Source organism: Macrosteles quadrilineatus, unplaced genomic scaffold (assembly GCF_028750875.1).
Source record: "Macrosteles quadrilineatus isolate MER2022 unplaced genomic scaffold, UCM_ALF_1.0 Scaffold_5__1_contigs__length_97177068, whole genome shotgun sequence".
Taxonomy (NCBI): Eukaryota; Metazoa; Arthropoda; class Insecta; order Hemiptera; family Cicadellidae; genus Macrosteles; species Macrosteles quadrilineatus.
In genome coordinates this window covers 8,895,540-8,919,026 of record NW_026542598.1, presented here as the reverse complement: position 1 = coordinate 8,919,026, position 23,487 = coordinate 8,895,540, and the positions used below count along the sequence as shown (strand labels likewise).

At 32.6% G+C, this 23,487-nt stretch overlaps 1 protein-coding gene across 1 annotated transcript; it reads right to left on the bottom strand.

The window, feature by feature from the left end:
• Nucleotides 1–954: 954 nt before the first annotated feature.
• Nucleotides 955–23,356, bottom strand: LOC128994812 (motile sperm domain-containing protein 2-like). Its single transcript, XM_054419608.1, has 10 exons — nt 22,925–23,356; nt 20,979–21,125; nt 18,515–18,692; nt 17,855–18,018; nt 16,952–17,151; nt 12,956–13,034; nt 11,261–11,373; nt 10,725–10,922; nt 9,966–10,118; nt 955–7,971 (listed from the first exon to the last, which is right to left on the bottom strand). The coding sequence occupies exons 1-10, from the start codon at nt 23,004–23,006 to the stop codon at nt 7,777–7,779; spliced, it is 1,509 nt and encodes a 502-aa protein (XP_054275583.1). The 5' UTR covers nt 23,007–23,356; the 3' UTR covers nt 955–7,776.
• Nucleotides 23,357–23,487: the final 131 nt, after the last annotated feature.

Genomic DNA, 23,487 nt, shown 5'->3' with positions numbered 1-23,487 from the left:
ACGCACAACGAACACGAGTCAACTGACTGCTAATAACTTTCATTTTAAAGCTTTCATCTTCCTCTACATCGGAAACATACAATTTACTCACATTAAAGGAGTTTCTTGAAAAAATCTATTTATTTAATCATTTCCAATGTAAGGTTATCAATGAAATAGGAATCAATTAACTCAATATCAAACAATTTTATTCACCAGCCATTTTGTACAAAAACATTTATGCCTACTACTGTACAAAAATTAATGGTTATGATGTGACGAAGTTGTTATTATCAGGAAACGGTTTATCTCAGTTCGGATTCAGTTCAGTACCAAGGAACATAAGGTATCTTTTGTAGTATCTATTAGATTTTTTTTAAACATTACGCCCTTCAGGTTCGTCACCTCATAAATCCACGTTAAAAATAACGCTATTATTATTGTCATGTTATTATTAAGTTGATCAGAAACCAAAACACCAGGCAGAGCAAAAGATTGGTTGCAGCTCACTTGGGCCATTACACTATCATAGCGAAGTTGTGTGACTGCGGTCAAACACATATTCAGTTGTTTGTGGTGTTGTCAAGGGTGCGCTTTTTTAGTGAAAACTATTTCTGTGTAAGAACACAGCCATGAACACAAAAACTGTATTCAACCATAACATCACTTCAAACATAAGTTCAAAGAAGTCCTGTAAACATGTAAAAATTGTAATAACATGACTGTGTCCTGAAAAGGCGATCCAAAATATAAACCCACATTTATCCTTAAAGTAAGGACTCATACCTAAATTAATGACTACCAACTACACAGCTTTAAGTGTATGATCTATACTTCAATTAAGTGGGATTTTTGGATACAGTGTGAATGCTTCGCACAGGTCAGCTAGTTACAACATAATTCACTTTCATTAAATGTGAACTTGCACTGAATTAGAAACACAAATAATAGGGTGTTGACAAATTAAAGACTCACTGCAAGATGTAACAAACATTATTTATTTATATTACATAACTAAAAAATAACAGTTTCACTACACTGTAGTAAAGACAAAATACAAAAGATTTAAACATATTTCTGGCAATGTGATCAAATTTAAAATTTAACAGACTATTTTATCTAAATTATATCTTCATTTACCAAACTTGGGAGATAAGGCAGCTTCCTTGAACTGTAAACGGAGAGGAAGTGTGCCAAAGTCATCCATTCGTGTCTGCAGTTTTCCACTTTTTAATTTTAAAATTGGTAAAAAATACTTGCTGTTAAAAAAAAAACAAAGATTAACCTCAATTGAAATTAAGATGATAAAAACCCATCTTTTACAATCAATCTAACATTAATAAATTATTGCTATGTTAGCACCAGTTTAAGAAACTGTACAAAAGCTAACTTTGTACATTCATTTTTGGTGCATTAAAATGATTCTGCTGTATAGGTTACGGATTGTAATATACAAACTTATAAATTTGATTGTATTCAAACCTTGGAACTGTGTAAGTGGGAAGAACTAACTAAACAAATAAACAAACCACCATCTTTGGCATTCTGATTTTCTCATCAAATTTAAATCAAATACTGTAGCGGTATTTCAAATCAAAGCGATTTTCTCAATCAAAGATGTTCTGATTCTAATTTTGGGACAGAAAGTGCTTGTTTTTACCTGAGTAAGATGGGATATATATTTACAGAATGGACTAAGGACACCACGGGACTTTAACAAATTTGTATAAAAATAAAAAATGTTGAATCAATGTTTTTTTAGAGAGGGGGAAATGAACTACCATTACCATTTTCCAATAAATCCCTAATAGATTTTTATTAAAAAATCAAGGTTTTCGTTAATCAAAACAAGATTTGAAGGCAAAAAATTAGTGATCATCTTAGAAATGGTTATGCCAAGTAGAACAGAAACATGTAATTTTATGTATCTTTAACAAAAGGCACAATCCAAAGCCCCTAAAAAAGCAACCCCTCAATGATATCCAAAATTACTCTATTATTATTGGAAGAATCAATTTGGTAACCTAACAACTGAGGTCACCCTCCAGCAACATTTTGAAGCCAACCCCTGTAACAATGATGGTTAGTGTGTAATTAAAGCCACCTTTCCGTTAAACACCCTCAAAACCTACATTGGATCATGATAAAAGCAACTAAATGGTAAAAGCTGTTAGATATAAGACATGCAAATGATGTTTTGAAGCAGTAACTTGAAATCAGCGGGAGGGCTGAATCAAAGTACTCTTGTATCAACACCACATGTACATTATGTTATCTTGATGGAGTATAATCGTCTTCAAAACTGAAACAAAGAAATTTTAAAAATCTATTCTTTATGTGTACAAAAATTCATCAATGATTTTCGTTTATCTCTAGAATTTGAATGCTAGAGTATTACTATATTACACCAAAACTTGGATACACTTCTTATCTGCAAAACATTAGTTGTTCACAGGAATAAAAAGGATATATTGCTGCAGATTAAATGGCTAACTATATAGCATATCACACCATTAGGACCTAAAGTATCCCTTTTTGATAGAAGCTCAAGTTTTTAATTTGAGCGAGGATTGAAAATACACTATTGGTCCACTTAGTTAAGGAAATTTTTTGTCATGCTGCATTCTTTAGGGTAACTAATTTACAAATTCAATTCATTCTGGTATATTTTTTTCAAGATGGAATAATCAATTTTATTCTTCTAGTAATTGTGTATAATTTTAATTTAGTCATTAGTAACCAACAAAACAAGAATAAAACTAATTCACAAAACTCAAATAATTATATTGATAGAAAAAAATATACAACATAGCTATTTAATTTTTAAAATATCGGTTAACTTGATGGATTTTGACATTTTACAACACAAAAACCTCATCAGAAAATGACTTTGGTAGTATTCTCAAAAGATATGTAGCATAATAATATGCTATAGCTATTATTCTAAATATAGCATAATACTAATATTATTAGTAATGCAATACTGATCAATTTATATCTTACAAACAAAATTACTAAATGAGCAGAATACATTGTAGATAAACAAATTAAAATGTCTCAAATATAGATTATCTAAAGGCCGGGTTTCCTAGCTGCTGATTTTGGTATGAGCGGAATTACCAGAAGGCAAGTAAAAAAATGCCAGTTAAAAATTAGTTTAGCATATCCCTGTATTGCTTTTTACTTTGTAAATTCATGTCATTGGCAGCACCTGGCCAATAATAATGCTTTGTGGATGCTACAGCTACAGTACTACATTTACCGATCGCCAGACCCGCAAAGAGTTTTCCTTCAGCTAGGAAAATGTATGTACTTGACCCTTGTATGTTCAGTTTATGTCAAAATTGGCAGCTAGAAAAATCTGCCGCAAGCATCATTTTGATGAAAAATAATACTAAACAGTAAACTGCCTTTATAATAAACTGATTATAAACAATTTAACTATACTAAAAGGCAGGTATAAAACAGAAAGATCTATTGATGTATTTACACCAGAGTTACGTGTTTTGAATAAAATTTGACAAAAATCCAAAGAACAATAGTTTTTGTTAAAAACATTTATTTTGTGTGTTTATCCAGGTTTTCAGTGTTTACCACAGATATTTTTACACAAGAAATTGTAAATTGTAAGCTGTGTTTGTAACAAAATGTTTAAACCATTTTCTACAACGGCTCAAGTTATCAACATATGTGTTATAAACTCTGATGTAAGCACAACTCAAAACAATGTCAATATTTTAGTTGAATCAAGCTTTTTCAAATCATGTTTGGTTTATCTATAGTCTCCGATTGTTTCTGTCCTAAATAGTTAAAAACTTAACTAAGTGGATCAACACAGGCCAAAACCTTGTGAATTCCATTAAATCTTTCCTTCAAATTTACATTTCATTGTTGAATTATACTTTTTAAAAGTAACGAATATTTTTTACTTTTACAAAAATTGTTTCCGGTCAACATTGTTGTTACTCAGTTATTCTGTTTAAATTAAAGTTACATCAAATATGACATTTTGGTACATTTCATTTAGTAAATTTGCATTCTTGGCATTTTCAGAGTTTTGGATTTGCTCTATTAGGTTGTATGCGGGTATAAACAATCAATAGAAGAGGGAATTAAATTTGATTCAGTTTTATAGTCAGATTATTTGAAAAAAAAACAACATATTAATGTTTTGTGTTCTTTTATTGTGTATCTATTAGTCCCTGAACCCTAACTTTCTTAGGAAGACTAGCTGAACTCTACTCCTTTTCAAAAAATTCCTTACTAGCACATTGGCTTTCATTTGAAATACATTAGTGGTCTATGAAAGATATGAAGTAGAAACATACATATTGAACGCAAATCAAACAAATGTTATGTTTTATATAAGATCGTTGAAAAATTGTATTTTAGACACATTGCAGGAAAAGCTGTTTGACCCATATCACAGTTAAAAACTACATCCCTTTATCTGTTTAGCTCTTAGTTAAATTCAAATCAGACATTACTAATTGGCAAGTTATCTCCCACAAAATTAAATAACAAACAAGCACTACTACTCTATTCATTTTCAATCTACAAAATCCCTGACACATTTTTTCAATATCAATACACACACATTATGTTCAATTTGTAGACTCAGCTTATCCTACTTTTGAAGGTATTAACTAGGCTACCTTCGTTTTGTCCACACACGGGAAGAATGAGCGTGCACCTAGTTAAATAATACTCATTGTAAGGGAATAATAATTTTAACTATGTACAGTAAATAACGACAGAACACCAGGGTCCCGATGTTCCGATTTTCGTTAACACAAACGTTCTAATTTGAAAAATCTGCTTCCTGTAAGAACTCGAAGCTCTGTGTAAAAACCAATTACAGAGATTTCCACAATCGCTGAATGCAATTATGGTGCTACAGGAAATTATCACGTGGTTGCCATGATCGCAAAAGAATAGGGAATGATCACCGTGTTGTGATCGTGAGAGCATTCTACGGCAATTTAATCACAAAGATAGATAGTTTCTTTTTATGCTCTTACTGCATTTCAGTCTAATCCAATCAAATTAGTAATTCAAAAAGGAAACAGGTTCCGGTTCCAATTAGTTTGTGTTATTGGGACACTGGTGCATTAGTTAACTAGAATAACAGTCTTGTGTTAGTGCTGTTACCATAATCTGTAATGCTAAAAATACCATTACCATTTAAACTAATATACAAAAAATAAGTTGATATATAGAAAGCGTTCAGACTAAAACTAATTGAAATACAAAAATGAAAAACAACAGTCTCGCCACAAAACAGTCTCAAAATATCCTATTCTAAATTTGAAGGAGTTGTATTATTTACTTGACAGTGGTTAGCATAAATTTTAACCCCTTTGGAGAAAATTGTTTAAAGTCAAAACTAATATCAATTTAAACGACATTTTGTCTAACTCCTACAGGCAACAAACAATTCAATTTGAAAACATAGGAATTCGGAATATTATTGACTGTTGTTTTGAGGCTTCTCCATTATTTAGCCTACCTTGATTCCAAACTGCAGCGTTTCGCTCAGTTTTTATAAGGGCCAAGATTAACTTATCAACTTGTATTTCCCTTGCCTGTGCTTGTATACATAAATGTTTTTTTTTAACTTGCATACAACACCTATATGCAATAACGTTGATTTATTTTTTATTATTTTTAACACTCTTGCTTTCAACAACAAAAATTTCAAACTTAACAAGTTTTATCTAGAAAGAGAGCTTTAGAAAAAAACTATAACAAATAGTACGGAATCATAATGGTAACATTGTATTGCCAAAGCTTATATCCATCACTATTCACTAAATATTAGGCCTTAGGCCTTAGAAGTAGGCCTAGTGTTACAACACAAATCATACTAGGAATTTATATTATAAATATACAGATTTGTTTGTAACAAAATTGCTAGAATATTGCAATATTCCAAATTTTAAGAAGTGTTCATTAACATAGAACCCAGTACTATGTTGGTTTTTAGTTTCTGTTTTCAAATATTCCTTTCTGGTAACAACAGTTTTTACAAACCATTCTCCAGTTTTATAAATTCTTTCTAAACAATTACTGTTTATTTCGATCCTACTTAAATCAATATATTAGTTTATAATGGATTTAAAAGGAAATCAGCTTTTGTGACCGTTGGAGAAAAAAACAAAAAAAAACAAGAAACCATTAACTGAACACTGAAAACCTAACGGTTCCGTCCTTCACAACAACTACTACTATCTTGATAGATCTCTGGTATCTACGTCAATAATACTACTATTGATATAATGACCTAACTATGTAAATACTTCTTCTTGTTGTTCCCAAAATAATTCTAGCTTTCTATTTATGAAGATGCTCAGGTAGGTGTATCATAGAGGTATTTTATAAAAAAAAAATTTCAAACAGTCATTTACATACGTTAAAATCTCTAAATAATCGTGTATGAATTTGAAAGCCACACAAAGCAACGGTCAATAAATATGTTATTATTTTTATTTTTACAGATAAACTTTGTACTATATCTCTACAGAGTCATAAAATATTTAACTAGGTAGGCTACTCAATATTTATTTGATAATAAATTTTTTTAAATTTTATAATAGCCGAGCATTGGGAGTTTCACCACTACCATATTTCAAAATTGCTTTTGGCAAAGACATAGAAACCACTAGCTTTTATAACGATCATTAGTAATTTTAATAATTATATTGCAATAGGCTTTATTGAATAATCCTTACAAGACAAACTGTGATGCAATTAAATTTACCCACCATTATTTAGAGATTCATATATTACATTGAATACTGGTGTATACTTACAGCAATGTAATACTGAATACTGAATTTGTCGGTAGAAAGTAGAAAAGTACAAGATCTCAAGTAAAAAATGAATAGTATAAAAATGTGAAGGTTGCAGACTTCCTGATGGATGTAAGACCTCATTTCTTTAACAAAGAAGTGTTCAAACAGTAAATTCAGGTTGAAAGCAAACACGAACTAGGGCTTTTGGAGATTCCCATACCACCAAGACTCTTAGAATTTTTGAGTTTGTAAATAAAATATCATCATTATCAAAGGTGGTTTGTGGGACTTTGGAATTCAAATTAACTTTTTACTTGAGGAATATATTATAGTATACATACCAGAATTTCCGTCCCAGCTCTGACTAGTCCTTTATAATGGCTCAACAAGAGGCGAAACCCGGGTCATCCAGTGTAAGGGACGAGTTAGAACTGTGACGGAAATTCTGGTATGTAGGCCTATATTAGATAAAAAGGCTCTGTTGGCCAATGACAATGAATTAATTATGAAGAGGTGGCAGAAAAGTAAAAAATATCTTGTTTTACTCCTTTGAAAGTGCCTCTTTGAATCTGGTGGAGTTGTATTTTTTTTGTTCTTGCCTACACACTTGCCATTTTTAGATGATTTTTGGGAAAGCGGTCTAAACCAATATGCTTAAACAAAGTTTAAAGACGTCATTTATATAATCAACAAATTTGTATACATTAACAATAAATTAATAATAAAATTTCACCACTGTTCTTCTTAAGAAGACTTACTAGCAATGATTAACCTTAAAATATCAAGGTTTGATTTAAAGTTAGTTTTTGAGAGGAAACAGATCTATTTTAATGGGAAGAGTCCTCTCTGACACAAGAAACATAAAACTAAAGAGTGTTTTAAAAATAGAAAATTTTCTTTTTGCTATACTTCTTTGAACATCTCGTAGTTAAAGAATTAAAGTTTTTCGATTTCTAACGATATCACAATAATATAAAAAATATAATTACAGCTGGTATATGTTTCACAGTTCGTCTTGGTCCGTAGGCGGAGGTATGGGAGCGTAGCAGGTTGATGGCGGGGTGTCGGAGACTTGCGGCAGCTTGTATATGATGTACATGAGTGCCCCCGCCACAACCAGTAGCAATAGGATGGTCAACATGTGCAGACTTCGGAGATCTCCCTCTAGCTTGTTGTAGCAGTGGGTCAAGTGATTCAGCTACACTCAGTCAACAAAATGTTAGATAGATAACTTGTGAAAAAGTACAAATGTAGCTATCCAGTATATCAACACACTTCTACTCTAATTTAAAATGAACTTTGGACAAAAAATCTGTGTAAGTGATACGTAAAACCAATACTGAACACCTTGTGTAGGAGAGAGGGCCCACATCTACTTTTTATTTTTTATTTGTGTTTCTATGCCATTGGCATTTTTTACGTTTTTATAAGGGGTCCAAACTCCGGTCTTGTTACTGTCTAATGCCAACCATTTGTTGGCCTAATTGATTGACAGCCCAATGACAAATGGCATCTGGAACTAATGGAATTGGAACCAGCAACCTTCAGATTTGAAAACCACTTGGTTACCCAGATGATTTCAAATTTGTCATATCATAAGGCTAATTTAATAAACCAAAGCCGTTCAGGGTGAGAAGCATGGTTGAGTAATAGGAAACTTATTGCACCCAAACTAAACTAGTCCGTAAAATTGACTAGGGCATATACATAACTTCCGAGCATATTCACGCTACACTTTTATCCTGATCACCTTTTGAAAACTTTGAAAAGGGGCCCTGTGATCTGTTTCATCAACCCTAGAGTTCTGAAGTTCCTAGGCATTAAGAAACCTATTAGTTCTCCCTACATTCGCCCCCCCTCCATCCCAAACCCCCTTTACTTGGCACAGTCTTTAGGCCCCCGGATAAATTCTGGTAGTTTTATGGCTCTGCTTAGTAACAATATACGAGCCCTCACTCCAATGCCCACTATTTGTGCTGGGGAAACCTCTTCAGAAACAAAACACGGAAGGGAATAAAATAAATACAAATAATATTTCCAGGGAGTTTGTATACACCCTGTAGGCTATGTATATGAATTTGAATGGGTGGTGTTTTTGTCTTTTGGGGATACAAAAACAAAATACCCCCGCCGCAGCAAACCTGCCGACTAAGCGAATTTCCATTTGTCTGAATTGATTTTCAGTTAAATATATTTTAATAACATTAGGTTTAACGAGTACCTAGGTTTGCTGCTACAAGGAAACTAATAAAGTGTGTTTTTGAGTAAAATATTGATAGCTTAGTACAAAATAAATAAATTTGCCAAGTTTGATCAAAATATATCCACAAACAAGCAAACTACAACATTTGACAATATTTTCCATAAGAATAACATGGGAATTTTAAATTTACAATTTTTTTAATTTTCACCGTTACTAATAATCGAACAAAAATACTTTTATATACTAAATTATTTGTTTTTTTAAGCTCTTTAATAAGGTCTAAAGAGAAATCGGGAAATTTTGTGTTTTGAGGGTCAAAAGTGAGAAAAACCAATTTTTACCCCATAAAACCCCCCGTAAAGCCCCGTTCCCATGGTCCGATGGTGCTGGTTCGCGAACTCATTCAAGTTTATCCCGCTTTACACCTTTAAACCAAATTTCATCAAAATCGGACAAAAATTACTCAAGTTATCGCGTTCACGGACGTATATATATATATATGTCTATATATATATATATACATATATAAAAATTTGAACGAATGGTGTTTTTGGCCTCTGGGGACATCAAAATGAAAAAGTAAATCGGTCCCGAGTCTAGGTCTTACCGTGCCACCTACGGTAATAGCTACTTCCCTATAGGGAAATTCGCTAAAAATCAGTCCCAGGTCAAGGTCTTACCATGAGTTACTGTAGGTCTCTACAGTAAAAACTTTAACTTATATGGGAAACTTGATCAAAGATAAATCATCCAATATAATTCTGTAATTTCCACCCAAGCTGTCTATTACCCAAGTCCTCTCTATTAACTTTCATCAACACAGTTACCAATTTTCTCAAAGTTAAGCACTAGAACTGATAAGTAAAATTTACTTTGGAACTCTTGTAGAAAGGTGGTTTACTGACCACAAAGCTAACACTGTAGGAGAATTTTAAATCTTTAGAACATGTAACCACACCCATAGCTAATATTGTTACCTCGAAACCTACCCCTATAAGGAGCTGGTTTATTTTTTGTTCGTTATCGCCAGGCGGGCCGTGTGCCAAGGACGAGTAGACGGTTCCGTTCTGCGCCGGAGAGGTTGTTTGTCCACTCAGAGCACAGCGAAGTCTGTGCTGATCCACAATCTTGGTATCTGCAGCCTATCAGAAATATAAAGTTAATCATTGATTGCAGAATATATTCCTTAATACAGTTGTTGATCAACAATCTAACACTGATAGGACTGAATGGTTGTTGGAATACTAAAAAGAATGGGATTAGTAAAAAACAATAAAATTAATTTATAAGATGGGAAAGGCTTTACTATGTACATTTATATACTACAAGAGTAAAAAATAAATCTACAATTATACGTATTATTTTATCAGAATTAATGTCTATATAATCTTAACACAAAAAAATTTCAAACCTGTATAGACATAACTTTTAAAACTAGCTTTTGAAACAAAAACTTCAGTACAATAGAACTTCAGATAAATTGGGATGGTTACATTTTTCATGAAAAATTAAATAAGAAAAAGACTCATTGTTTGCCGTCACTGACACTAAAATATACCTGCTGCATGATGGACACGATTGGCACACAGTCAAATATAATATATAATAGCTTCAAAAGAGCAAACTGGCAAACATATTTTTCTGGCTTCATTTATTTATTTTTATCCTTGAGGTGATAATCGAAGTCCAGATAATTGCAGTGTTCCCAAACTGATTCCAACAGTCTAAATTGAATTCACCAATCCTACCTTCCAGAGCTCCGCTAGTTCCGTTGTAGACGTGAGCGCTTCCTCCAGTACGAAGCTCATGACCAAGAACTTGTCCTTGAGTAGAGAGTACGGCGCGTGGCCGGGCTGTAGCACCACACACACCGTGGTGGAGTTGCTAGGGTGAAGCACTCCAGCGCTCGGCCGCACCCGGAACTTGTCTGGCGAGGTAGTCTTTATCTGGAGGGAAAGTTTGAAATTTACCTCACACTCTAGTTATGCGTACTAGAAAGTCTAAGAAATGTTCTTTACAAAATATTCATTTAGTTTTTTCTCTTTCTTCAGTCATATCTGTTAAAATTTGACTCATAATTGTCTTTAAAACTATACGGTTTACCTCCAAGCTGAGGTAATGTAGGATATATCCCTCACCAAACCGCAGATTGATGGCTAACCACCAGTAGTTATATTTAAAACATGTGGATGTTAGATGTTTGTGTTAAAACTTTTCACAACAAAATAATTAATTGACCCTTTTCTAGGTAAAGATGAATATTCTTTTAGCTTTGGAACTGTACCTTGTATGTTAACGTCTTGTCACTTATGTTCATGAGGTTGACGGTTCCTGTCAGATCGGCCCCGTCCTGGCTGAAGACAACAGTGTCTGCTGGACTTACTCGCAGTTTACTCACTGTAAATGTGCAGAACAATGACATAAACAAATAACCTCTGTCAAACTAAACTGTTCTATTTCTACACTAAATGTTTTGTAGGATGATTACTTGTTCTTTCACCAACAAACATTCATATGCAAGCAAAGTCAATTTTGTACTCTAAATATTTGCAAAGAACAAAAACATCGGAAATGTTTAAATCCAACAACAAAGAGGTTTCAAAACGAGGTAATGTTCGGTAAAGCTGTAATGTTCTGGCAAGAATGAGCTTGATTTAGATCTGCACAAACCAATCTCACAGTAAAACCTGTATATTCTTGGATTAGCACTATGCCAGTTAAATGTTTAGAGCAATAACAGAAATCGCTATATTAGTTGCTACAGTTTGGAAAATTTACAATGATTTTGGAAATAAATAAACAGTGAGCACGTAAATAACACATTACAGTACTTAGTTTAATTTGATTTACAATGTCTATTAAAATATTTTTTTAAATATTTAAAATAAGGGTACTATGGTTAATTATTTCTATGAACACTAAAACAGTAGACCTAAAAGTGAACATTACCTCATAATATATATACATATACTGTAAATTGTAAAAAAAACCGCAGCCCAACCTACGGTTAAAATATTGAGATATAACATGAATGTATTCAAATGTGAATTTTAACTAAATTACTTTCAATATTTATTAGTTACTGTATTTTCAAAAAAATATTTAAATTTAATTAAATATAAATTAGTGAAGAAGAAAAACTATATTCAAAAATAATATCCTAAAATGAAATGGTGTCTAGGTAGGAAATATTTCTTATGTTCTGTCCAGTGTCCAGGTGTGAAATAGCATTGTTGGAAAAAAGCTAAAACAAAGGAAGAAATGTGCTTTTGGTGAAATAGTTGGAAATGGATGTGGGAGCCAAGTCTCCAGTGATTAAACATTCAAAAGTCTATAAAATTAACATTCAGATCATATAGAAATATCGATTAGCCTATAAAGAGAAATCAAGAAAGAAGATAAGTATTCAACAAAAACTGGTAGTATCAAATTCAATAGACATTAAAAAATCACCATTAATTTCCAACCACCATCACACACACCATTGTGAATAGACAAAATTCAAGTGATTGTTTCAAACTAAGAACTTATAGCCTAAATTTTTGACTCTCATTATTATCTCATATTATTTAGCCTACATTAGTATAAATTAACTTAATTAGTCTATCAGAATTTCATACCCGGCACGAACCAACCCGTAGATTAAGATCATTGCTATCAAAATTGTTAGGCCTATCTAAAACTTAGCCCATCTATAAAAACCTAGAGACCAAAATATAATTTAACTGTCATAGCCTCATGAGATTGATGTAATATAAGCTATAGAACCTAAATACATCTTATTATAACTTTATTGGAATTTTATTATCTATTTTAAGTAAATTTATATTTATGAAATCCATTAATAAAGAGGAGTAGGTTGCAATATCAAAATGGAAATTTTTTTGACAAAAGAGATTGGCAGTTAAAAAGAGTGACCATCAGTCAAAGTTTCACTAATTTCCATACGTACTAGATAAATTTAGTAAATAAAACTTACTCGATGCTGGTGGATTGTCAGGATCAATGTCTGAAAATGGAGCAACTTCAACCATGGGGGATCCATCTGCAAAATGAACCTAAACATAAAACATTCAAATAGTCCAAAGTAGAAAGAGGATACTAGGTCTTCGTCAAATTGACCACGTGATAAAAATAAATGGTTCATTAACATCAGGAAGAATGTTTTCAAACATAAAATGTGAGAAAAACATAAAATATTTTATGAATTTGATTCACGGGTCAACACAGAACACACTAAGATAAATAGGAAAAGTTTTTTGTGGCTTAATTTAGACCATGTCTTTTGTGTTCAATTCATGTTGATAGTCTTGTAAATATTTCATCAAGGCAACACTAATTAAACAGGCCGTAATGCTCCTCAGGCATTTTTAGTTTTGTTTTTGTTATCCAAGAAAAGATTAAAACAAGCAGCTGACCACAAACGGCAAACAATACATCATTACCGTCGCCTACTATGATTTCATGCCTGAGTAGTATTACGGCCTGTTTAATTAGTGTTGCCTTGATTTCATGATGAGGATTTTAAACAGGATCATTTCTCTTGCACCTCTTTTAACAGTGTAACGGGGAGACCCTCTTTTAACGTTACAGAGAAACGGGGTTCTACCCTATCGAATGATACAATTTAAGCAGTCCCTGGATTACTTTTATCAGAATTAAGATGAGGACGCAACTGAGCGTTTGGCTGTTTGATTTATGTTTAACCATGTTAATATATTTTTTTTACTTTATTGCTTGCATCCTTACTAAGCTTAGCCTTCTATTGACATATTACTATTAAGATGCTAGCTCTCATTGTATTTTGGGGACCGAGCAGGTTTTTACATCCCCGAGGGCCAAAAATCAGCTGCCCGCTTCCTTTCTTAAAACATTAATGCATATACACAATCAGTATCTATAGCTTTGGAAGAATTGTTTTATTGTCACGGCTAGCAACTATTTATTATTATTTTTGCTGATTCCTCAAATTATTTCTTCACATAACCTTAGAGTTGCAGTTGTGTTGACTATTGGTGTACATTATTATTGTGGTGAAGGTGAATAGTGGTAATAGGGTATAGTGTGGTGAAAAATAGTGTTCGTACCACGGACCGAAATGGTTTTGCAGCTCTCAATCGTTAACCGGCTCTCTTAATAAACTATCTCAAACCGGCAAAACCTCATTTTCGGCCATAGGTATGAAATATACTATTAATTTACTGTATAATGAAAAGTGAACAAGCAGTAAAATATATTTCATAAAATACTCAAACTAGGTAGGCCTACAACATAATTATAAAAATTATAGATCTTCAACTTCTAGTATACGTTACATTAACTACTTCAGCAAATGTTCAGTCCAAATTCAAACTATTTCTATCTTTGAAATCTACTTGCAAATGAGAGTTAGAACAAGTGATTTGCTAAAATGTTTAAATATTTGTCTACATTTATGAACGATTTAAATGGAATGATTTAAAGGTGGCAAGTACCAACTTCAAATGAATAGAAAATATTTATTTAAATGAATTTTGTTTACTTTTGTTAAACCTCAGTTTAGAGATTTGTTAGGTACTTGGATAAAAAATTAACTAAATCATATTTTAAAATTTTTCAGGTAAATTTAGCAAAAGTTTAATCAGCAAACGAAGAATATTGTCCACAAGAAAGTTGCAAGTTTCATTGTTAATTAGAAATGTGCCACTACGGTTTGACCTCTATAACGGAAAAATGTCACAGTCTGACTAGTGCCAAGTTTGGAAAAGGTCAACAACCGAGTTTCTACAAAACAGGGATTATAACTTGTTATTTAATCACAAGCAGTGGAACGATAAGTTGACTATATTGTAGAATACGTACTTCATTGCACTTGAGATATTACAATTTGAATTATCTGAAGTCTTTGATCCCTTTTCTACATTCAAAAACTAAAATAATTTTATTTCCATTAATTTTTTCCAATTTCTAGATTCAATTTTTTGCTTGACTCTTAGATTATTTAAATAGTTTTATGTCCCATAGTGGCCTAAAAATTAAACTTATATTTGAGGGATTTCTTCTGGAAATTGTACTACGTAAAGCTCACAAACTTATATTAAACACAAATATTTAAACTGAGGTAATTTTCTAAAAATTAAGTAAAAAATAAGAAAATGATAAGTAAATAACATTAAAATACAGACTTTTTGTTTCGATACGTTGATTAAGACTGTCAAGTCAAATAAAATAAACAGAGAAAAGGGATTTGTATCAAAGTAATGGCACTATAAAAAGTAAAAAAAACACAACAATCCTACTTTTATAAAATGCATCCATAAAATATTTATCAAAAAAAAGTAATTAAATCTAGAAGTAAATTCTACTCAAACAAAAAATAATTTCAGTGGTTGTACCTGCACTTTATTACTTTCACACATTTTAAAAACAAAATTCATCAATAAGCATAAAGTTCCAGTTTACATGACATTTAACATTTTGTTTTTAAAAGCCACAGAGTTTATTAAGTAACAACACCATTATCCTGAAAACAAACATAATTGACAAGAGTAAATAAAAATGAGGAGTAAATCAACGATTCTACCCGAGGGAACGGCACAAAACTGAACTCTGTATCATTATCTTACACAAACACTCAAGGTAAACTGTATAGATAAAACACTATGATACCCTACATTAATACTTGCTCTGGGCCTTAGCTATCTTGAGCGTTCAAAAGTGCTCAATTCAAAAGCATGGATAATATGTTGATAAGTGATCGTTTTTGGCAGTGTTAAGTTGTCTATTCATAACAAAATTATACCAAATAGCATTGATTCTCCTCCTTATAGTTAAGAAAACATTTAAACTAAGTAAATCAAATTTATTTTAGAAAAAATAAAAATCCAATAGAATGAATAGCTATTTACCTTACAAGAATAGTAAGAGCGTTTTGACATCACGCAGGTTGTGCAACGAGCGGAAGCGAGTTGCATAATTCACCTAAGTGATGTAAACACGCTCTTGCGTAAAGTGTAACATACAAGATTTTACCTGACCCAACAATATATAGGGGGTTACGTACAATATTTTTCATTAACCATTTCACTCATCTTCTTACAGTAACGTTCTTTTACAAACAAAAGCTAGGTTAGGAAAATTCTTTAAAGCATAACAATAAAATTCAAGTCCACAGCTGATTTCTAGCGTTGAACGTAGTTGGCTCCATAGAGGTATATTTTTTTAAAGTTGAACACTCAATGTTATTTAAATGGGTTTCATTACTTCACCGAGTGAGTTTATGAAACTTTACTTCACCAGTGAAGTAAAGAAGTTATATACATCACGCTTGGGATAGGGAAGTTTAACATGGCGGGTTAGGTAAACAAATAAACACCTGTTTCAAGACAATAAACATGCTATAGTAAAAAGTAAAACAAATGATTAGAAATCAGATCTGGGTCTTTGGAAGATGAAAAGCCTCGTTGAATCAGCAAAATAATGTTGTAGTCATTTATCTTCAGGGCAAGCTATAATTATCTGAGTAAAGAGTTGTTTCAGCAACCACACAGAGTAAAATTGAACTGTGTCTTTAGGATGGTTTGCTGAAGCTCATTAAAAAAAGCAAGTATTTCCAAAAATTTAATAACACCATCATCTTCCAAATACCAAGATTATGCAGGTTATCTTTACCGTAGTAGCCTACTTCCTAGTTCTAACAAGTAAAAATGTTTATAGGCTGTCCCTTAAAAATTCCAATACTTTTGATTTACGATATAAGACAATCTTAAAAGAATCTTGAAATCCATTAAAAGTAAAAACAATATTTAATTAAATTTCTTTATTTTTTCTTTATAAAGTGGGGCAACTAGGAAGGGAAAATTTGACAGCCCTGTATTGTGTAATGTAATTTGTATCACAGTATGTACAAAAATGGCTGGAATAAAAAAGAATAACCCTCAGACAACTTAACACTTAGGAATCAAATCAAACAAGCCGATAACCATTTAAAACTTACTTTTTTCTTGTATTCATCCAGTCGTACTGTCGGTGTGTCCAAAACTTCAGGTATGAATTTATAAGTGTAGTCATCAAGTCCACCCCAACATGTAAGAGCCTGGTCCGCTTCAACATAATCTTTCAATGTGTTCTTAGACACAAATTTGATTTTCTGGACAGCTTTTGTCGGTAACCAACCCTTTATGATTTTGAAAGTGGCTGAAATCAATAAAAATATAAAATAATATGGATACAAAGAGATTTATGAATATATATTTCCACTGTTGGTTCCATATGAATTAAAACACTACTACTACAGTCTGTTTAGTGTTTTGGTCTTATCATTATCCCTTACTTTCCCTCTATGGTTAAAAATGTTTTGTAAGCTAATCCAACAATCAGGCAGGAGATTGTTACGTTCAATCGTTTTTCATTTATATGAATGTTTTGTGTTAAGTTCAAAACTGGTTCCACTTTCCCACTTGTGTACCCAAAGCTACATAGTGGTTTGGAAGTCAATGGAGAAGATTTTGTTTCATTATCTTCGCAATAAACGACAATTACTTTACGATAATACTTTACTGTAACCACAAAACGCAAAGCAATGAGTTCTTGTTCATTATCATTCACAAAAATGACTCCTTTGGATAACACCTTTTTTTAGAGAGATCGTACGAAAACACAGAGGAAGTTCAAAAAACCCTGTCATATTTTTAATTCATGTGACATCATATATTGAAGTTATCTCTTTTGTACTAATGACAAACAAACCAATAGGCTAGCAAGATCCGAAACTCATATTTAAACATTCAAGGTTTTTAACATTGAGTTTTGGGTTACTATACACTCAACTTTTCTTTTGTATTTACACACTTTACTCGCTTATACATATAGTATCTAAATCTTATGTAGGCCTAGTTACCGTTTAGTATCCAGGGTATTTCAAAGATCAGGATGTAGTTCAAAAAGTCTGGATAGTAATGCTTGAATAGACTTATTAGATATTTGATATACTCCATCTCAATGTTGTTCAGTCCAGTCTCTGCCATGTCGAAGAACACTGTGATTTGTTCACCCCTGTCTTTTCTAAAACAATAGCAAAACACATAAGACATTATTTTAATCAAGTGGATTGGTAATGCTAATAAAATTATTTTTAAAAAAATTGTGTTAAATAGCTTGTTGTTGGCGTTTCATTCCAGCCCACTCCAGGTTTTATTCTCATGGGGTTGATAACTGGAGTCATGAAGGGGCTAACACTCTTTTAAGAAAGATAGGTACACTGAGCGTCCATGTTCAAAATGTGTCATTCGAGAGAGAGCTAAGATAGAACCAATGTGCAAGAGATGTTTACATTGGATAACCTACAATATAGTAGCTATCCAACGCTGTGATACAATGTTGTACACACCTTGTAGAATAGGCCTACCTTTTTTTTATGGGACCCTATGACAGCTTTTATTTTGCAAAACAGTAATTGAGCTAAGGGCCAACTCAATACCATAATAAAACTGCTCCACAACAAAAGGATGGAGCACAAAAATATAAGTTGCAAAAAAAGATCTTATATTAATACACCTACCTTTCGGCTCTTTCAAACCAGTAAATGACCATTCGTTTTAGCTCCTCAAAGTCTTTTGTGCCTTTTACATGTTTTTTGCACTTTAGTATGAGCAAACTTTTCCCATCTTTATCTCGATTCTTCAGAAATAAACTTCCCTCTTCAAGATATTCCTTGTTCACATTGTTTTCATTTATGTCTGAAAAATAAAGAGTAAGTTACAGAATTGATAATAATTACACTAATCTTAAATACAGGTGACAAAACCACCCACGGCCACACGGTTTTAGTGTGTACAAAACTATAGGGAACGGTTTTAAGGGTTGTGTTAACTTCTATATGTTATTTTTATGGCAGTTTTCTAATATCTTTGGCAAAATTTGTCACATTTATTTTGTAAATTACTGAACAATAAAAAATTAGAATAAGATCAATACTAATAAAAATACAAAAAATCAAATTGCATCTTCACAGCCTGTCCTCATTGTGACTAGCCTGATACCTGATGCAAATTTGTGATTTTTCCGCTGTTTATTAGGGTATTTTATCTTTAAACTTTTTTTGTTTTATTGGAAATTGTAAATGCAAAAAAATAAGTGTTCTTGGAATTTTCTCATAAAATCCGCCATTGGTGTTTTTGGACTGGGACGGGTGGCGTCGTCCTGTAATCCAGCTACTAGGAGGTCACGAATTGTGGATAATTATAGGGATGCACTGTGGATGCGATGCTCCCTGGTGTGGATTAACGTCCGCACCAGTGAGTACTACGACTATCCGCAGTACTATTCTAATAATTAGACCCATTCGTTAATTACGAGGAAAAAATGTGGTTCGGATTCCACAATAAACTGTAGGTCCCTTAGTTGCCATTAGCTGTACCTATGGGCTATTAATTAACAGCTGTGTTTAAGGAACATGTCAGCCTTAGTCACTAACAAGACTACAAGATCGTATAATACTCATCCTACACTCATCCTTCACTCATATTTGGGTTAAAATACGCACATAGTGGCGTCCCCATCTTAAATAATTGATAATTGATAATTGATTGAATTTGAAATGCCATTTGTGTAATTAAATCATAATGACGGCTGAACAAATTGAAGCCAAACTTACCAGGGATATTTTGACAAACAGTGAGCTTGTATTTAACAAACAAATTTCAATTTTATAATGCCTGTACAATTTAATACCCCCGCTGCAGCAAACCTGCAGACTAAGCAAATTTCCATTTGCCTGATTGGATTTACACTAAAATGCCTCCTGAAAAATATCACATTTATTCCCTATTTAAATAGAATTAGTTTAATGAGTACTTGGGTTTGCTGCAACAGGGAGGGTAAAAAGGTGTTTTTTGTTGTAAAATGTAAATAGTTTGGTAAGAAATGAATGTATTTTACATATTCAATTCTATCAAAATATGTTCATAAGCAAGCAAACTACAACAGTTGACTTATTCTCCATAAGAATAACAGGGGAATTTTAAATTTACAGTTTTTAGGAATTTTCTCCGTAACCATTAGGCGCACAACAACGCTTCAATATACTAAATTATTTGTTTTTTTAAGCTCTACAAAATGGTTTGGAAAGAAATTGTGAAATTTTGTGTTTTTAGGGTAAAAAATGGGAAAACCTATTTTTACCCCATAAACCCCCGTTCCCATAGTCCGATCATGCTGGTTCGCGAACTCGTTTGAATAAATGTAGGTTTACACGTTTATACCAAATTTCATCAAAATCGGATCATTTTTGCTCGAGTTATCGTGCTAACGGACACATTATATATATATAAATATATTTTTTCTTCTTTTTTTTCTTTAAAAAAAAGAGGTTGGCGGCCTCTTTTAACCTTGCATTTGCCCGTCCACATAGACTAAGCGCCCGTGCGTGGATCGTTTACAGCAAAGCAAGGAGTGAGCCGGTACAGTACAAAGGTGAACTGTAAACTGATAAAATGTTATCGGCAGTGACCAGGATCCGAACCCACGACACTACTGCCTTGGGCCCGAAGTCCACGACGCTACCGACTAAGCCGACTCACTCAATATATATATATATATATGAATTTGAACGGATGGTGTTTTTGGCCTCTAGGGACCTCAAAACGAACAAGTAAATCGGTCCCTGGTCCAGGTCTTACCATGAGTACTACGGTAATAGCTTATTCCTTATATGGGAAATTCGCTAAAACTAACAAAACTTTTCCATTTTCAACATTAGCCTTATGAGTTTCTATGATGGTTACGAGATAAAAACGTAGGTGTAAAAAAGAATCATAGCATACATACTTCTTAAGTTATATGAACTGAATTGAATAACTATCATTTAACCTACCATAATATCATTTTAAACCTCATAATACAAACTGTAAATAGATTCATGTTTGACTGAGGACTCAAAAACCAAGATTTGCATTATACATCTTGGATATTTATTTAAATTAAATCAAATTTGCTTATAGCCTACAAGGATCTATTTAACTTACCATTCACTTTGTTCTCTCTCCTCCAATCACAAGTTTCCCAAAGCATAGTAAGAGCATCTTTCATGTCCATGTCGTGATGGACGAGAAATCTCTTGAGCCAGTGGTCCGAGTTGCTAACTCGTGCTAGGTCAGCTGGATGGAAATATGCTAAAAAATGCAGACGGTAAAAATTCATATTATCTTCAACTTAAGGTGTTGTTTTACAGACATAGACATCGTAATACTATGGTTTTGCATTTCTCTAACAATAGGTAGGTATGTTATTTGTAAAGAATCATTATTTGTTTGGATCTAAAAAATATAAATACCCTAATTAAAATTTTAATAACACTTCAATTTCAACAATTTTCAGGGAGAACCCCTGTAAATCTTTCTTTTTAGCACCCTAAGACCATTAAATGTAAGAATCTGATTGAATTAACAGGCAGCTCCCTAACTCTTGTTATATATGTTAATATAAATGTTAAAAGTATTGTATGGTTCCATATATCCTAATTGTAAAAAGATACCTATTTGGCTACAGTTCCCAAAAGAATATGAAACATATATTATCGGATTAAATGGGCCATTCTCCAGATAAGGACAGAAACACTGTCACCTGCATATAAAAAATAATAACGATTTTTTAATCATTTAAAGTGTAAAATTATTATTTACCTAGCATCAATATTTACCTATTTGTCAAGTCCATATATGTTAACATTTCAAATAATTTTCCAAAAATATCTGTCCACGGAATGTGACAAGTCACTTCTGTGGACAGTGACCATTTATAGTTTTGGCTAGTTTATATTTCAAATTTACTCTAGGCCTAATATTTTATTTAAAATATTGAGAGCTGTAATTATAAACTATAGTAGTCAGGAACTATAATCCCTACAACTTTTATCTTCTTTTATTAAATCATATTACAAAATAATAAAATGATACCGGTACTCTGTCTCCATTGTGAGCAACCACTTCTGTGGACATAACTAAGAAGTTCTATTTATTGCCACCAGGCAGCTAACGGTGACATTATCGGTAATATGCTATTTTTCCGTAAAACGGCCAGCAATACTTTTTATAAGGTGAGCGCACTACTTATTGCTGACTTTCACGTCCCCCCTTTTCTTCACTAACTTACTCCCCAGGTTACATGATATTGATACTGTCGTGTCCGTTTAAGTGTCCTCTATCTGGTGACATTATCAATATGTTACAATAAGTAGTGTGCGCGCCTTCTAAAATCTATTGCTGGTCGTATTTTTCCGCAAAACGGCCAGCAATAACTTAGATTTTAGAAGGCGCGCATACTACTTAAGTTAACTTATTGCTGAGTTACATTATTGCCAGGTTCACACCACTTGTTTTTGTACCGTTTTAATTAGCCTAAGTTAACTAAATATTGCCTAAGTTAACTTAGCCAATATTGAAATATCTCAAGATCTCAGCCTAATAATCAAAAAAGCTAACTTATAGGCCTAACTTAACTTACAACTTTGAAAGCTTAAGTTTAGGCCTAAAATAGTAAAATGATTAGGCTATATTATGAGGTGTGGTAATGCTAAAAAACCAATAGGCATAGCCTATGCCAAGTGTTTAGCCAAAGTCTTAAATATTAATCAGCGTGCGATTAAATATTAACTTAGTCCTCTTGGTGCTTAACTTAGCCTACTAGGATTTCTATCACAAAAAGTAACCTAGGTCTACATTAAATCAATGTAGGCCTAAGGCTGCACTTTACTTGACGTCCTACACTCATTCGAATGAAAATATCGATCGATATATCGATTAATCGATTGCTTCATTCGATATATCGTTTGGTTAGTTAGGTAAGGTTAACCTAACAAAACTAACCAAACGATATATCGAATGAAACAATCGAATGAAAATATCGAATCGAAAAAACAATTGAATGAGTGTAGGACGTCAAGTAAAGTGCAGCCCAATGTAATTGTACAAACCTTTAGTATTACCGTACTCATTTTCTAGCTTCTCAAAAAATTTACTCCTGAGCTCCTGAATTTCATAAGAACTTGGTTCCATAATGTTCAAAACTTCAAAATGTAATTAATAGTGGGCCTAAAAAGTCTTGTTTTGCATGGATATAATATTCCCGTTACTTTAGATTTGCAAAATTATGACTAAAACCCTTTGACGTTTCATTCGTTTGAAAGTTTATTGACCCATTTGGATACTTAGATCTAAGATCTAACATAAATCAAATCATAAATCACAATCACAACACAATACTGTCTGTCCAGGTTGTCTTGTTGGACGAAAAAAATTGACATAAACTCTTATTAGCTTACAATTAATTAATACTGATTACTAATCGACGCCAAGCCAAAGATGAAAGAAAATGAAAAACAGACGCACACTGCACAGCAAGCTACACAAACACAACACAACAGTTGTATAGTAGCAGAAGATATCTAGAATAGTTAGTTAGTACTACTGTTAGTAAGGCACCAGCTGATTCTTCTTGTCAGCTGACTCGTTTCCTGCAGTCGAAGTCGTCAAAGTT

Coding starts and splice junctions, on each gene's coding strand:
- LOC128994812 (XM_054419608.1), bottom strand. CDS start 23,006: ATGGAACCAAGTTCTTATGAAATTCAGGAGCTCAGGAGTAAATTTTTT. Junction 18,019..18,514: donor TGGTTTGAAAGAGCCGAAAG/GTAGGTGTATTA, acceptor CTATTGTTTTAG/AAAAGACAGGGGTGAACAAA. Junction 11,374..12,955: donor TGACAATCCACCAGCATCGA/GTAAGTTTTATT, acceptor GCACATTTACAG/TGAGTAAACTGCGAGTAAGT.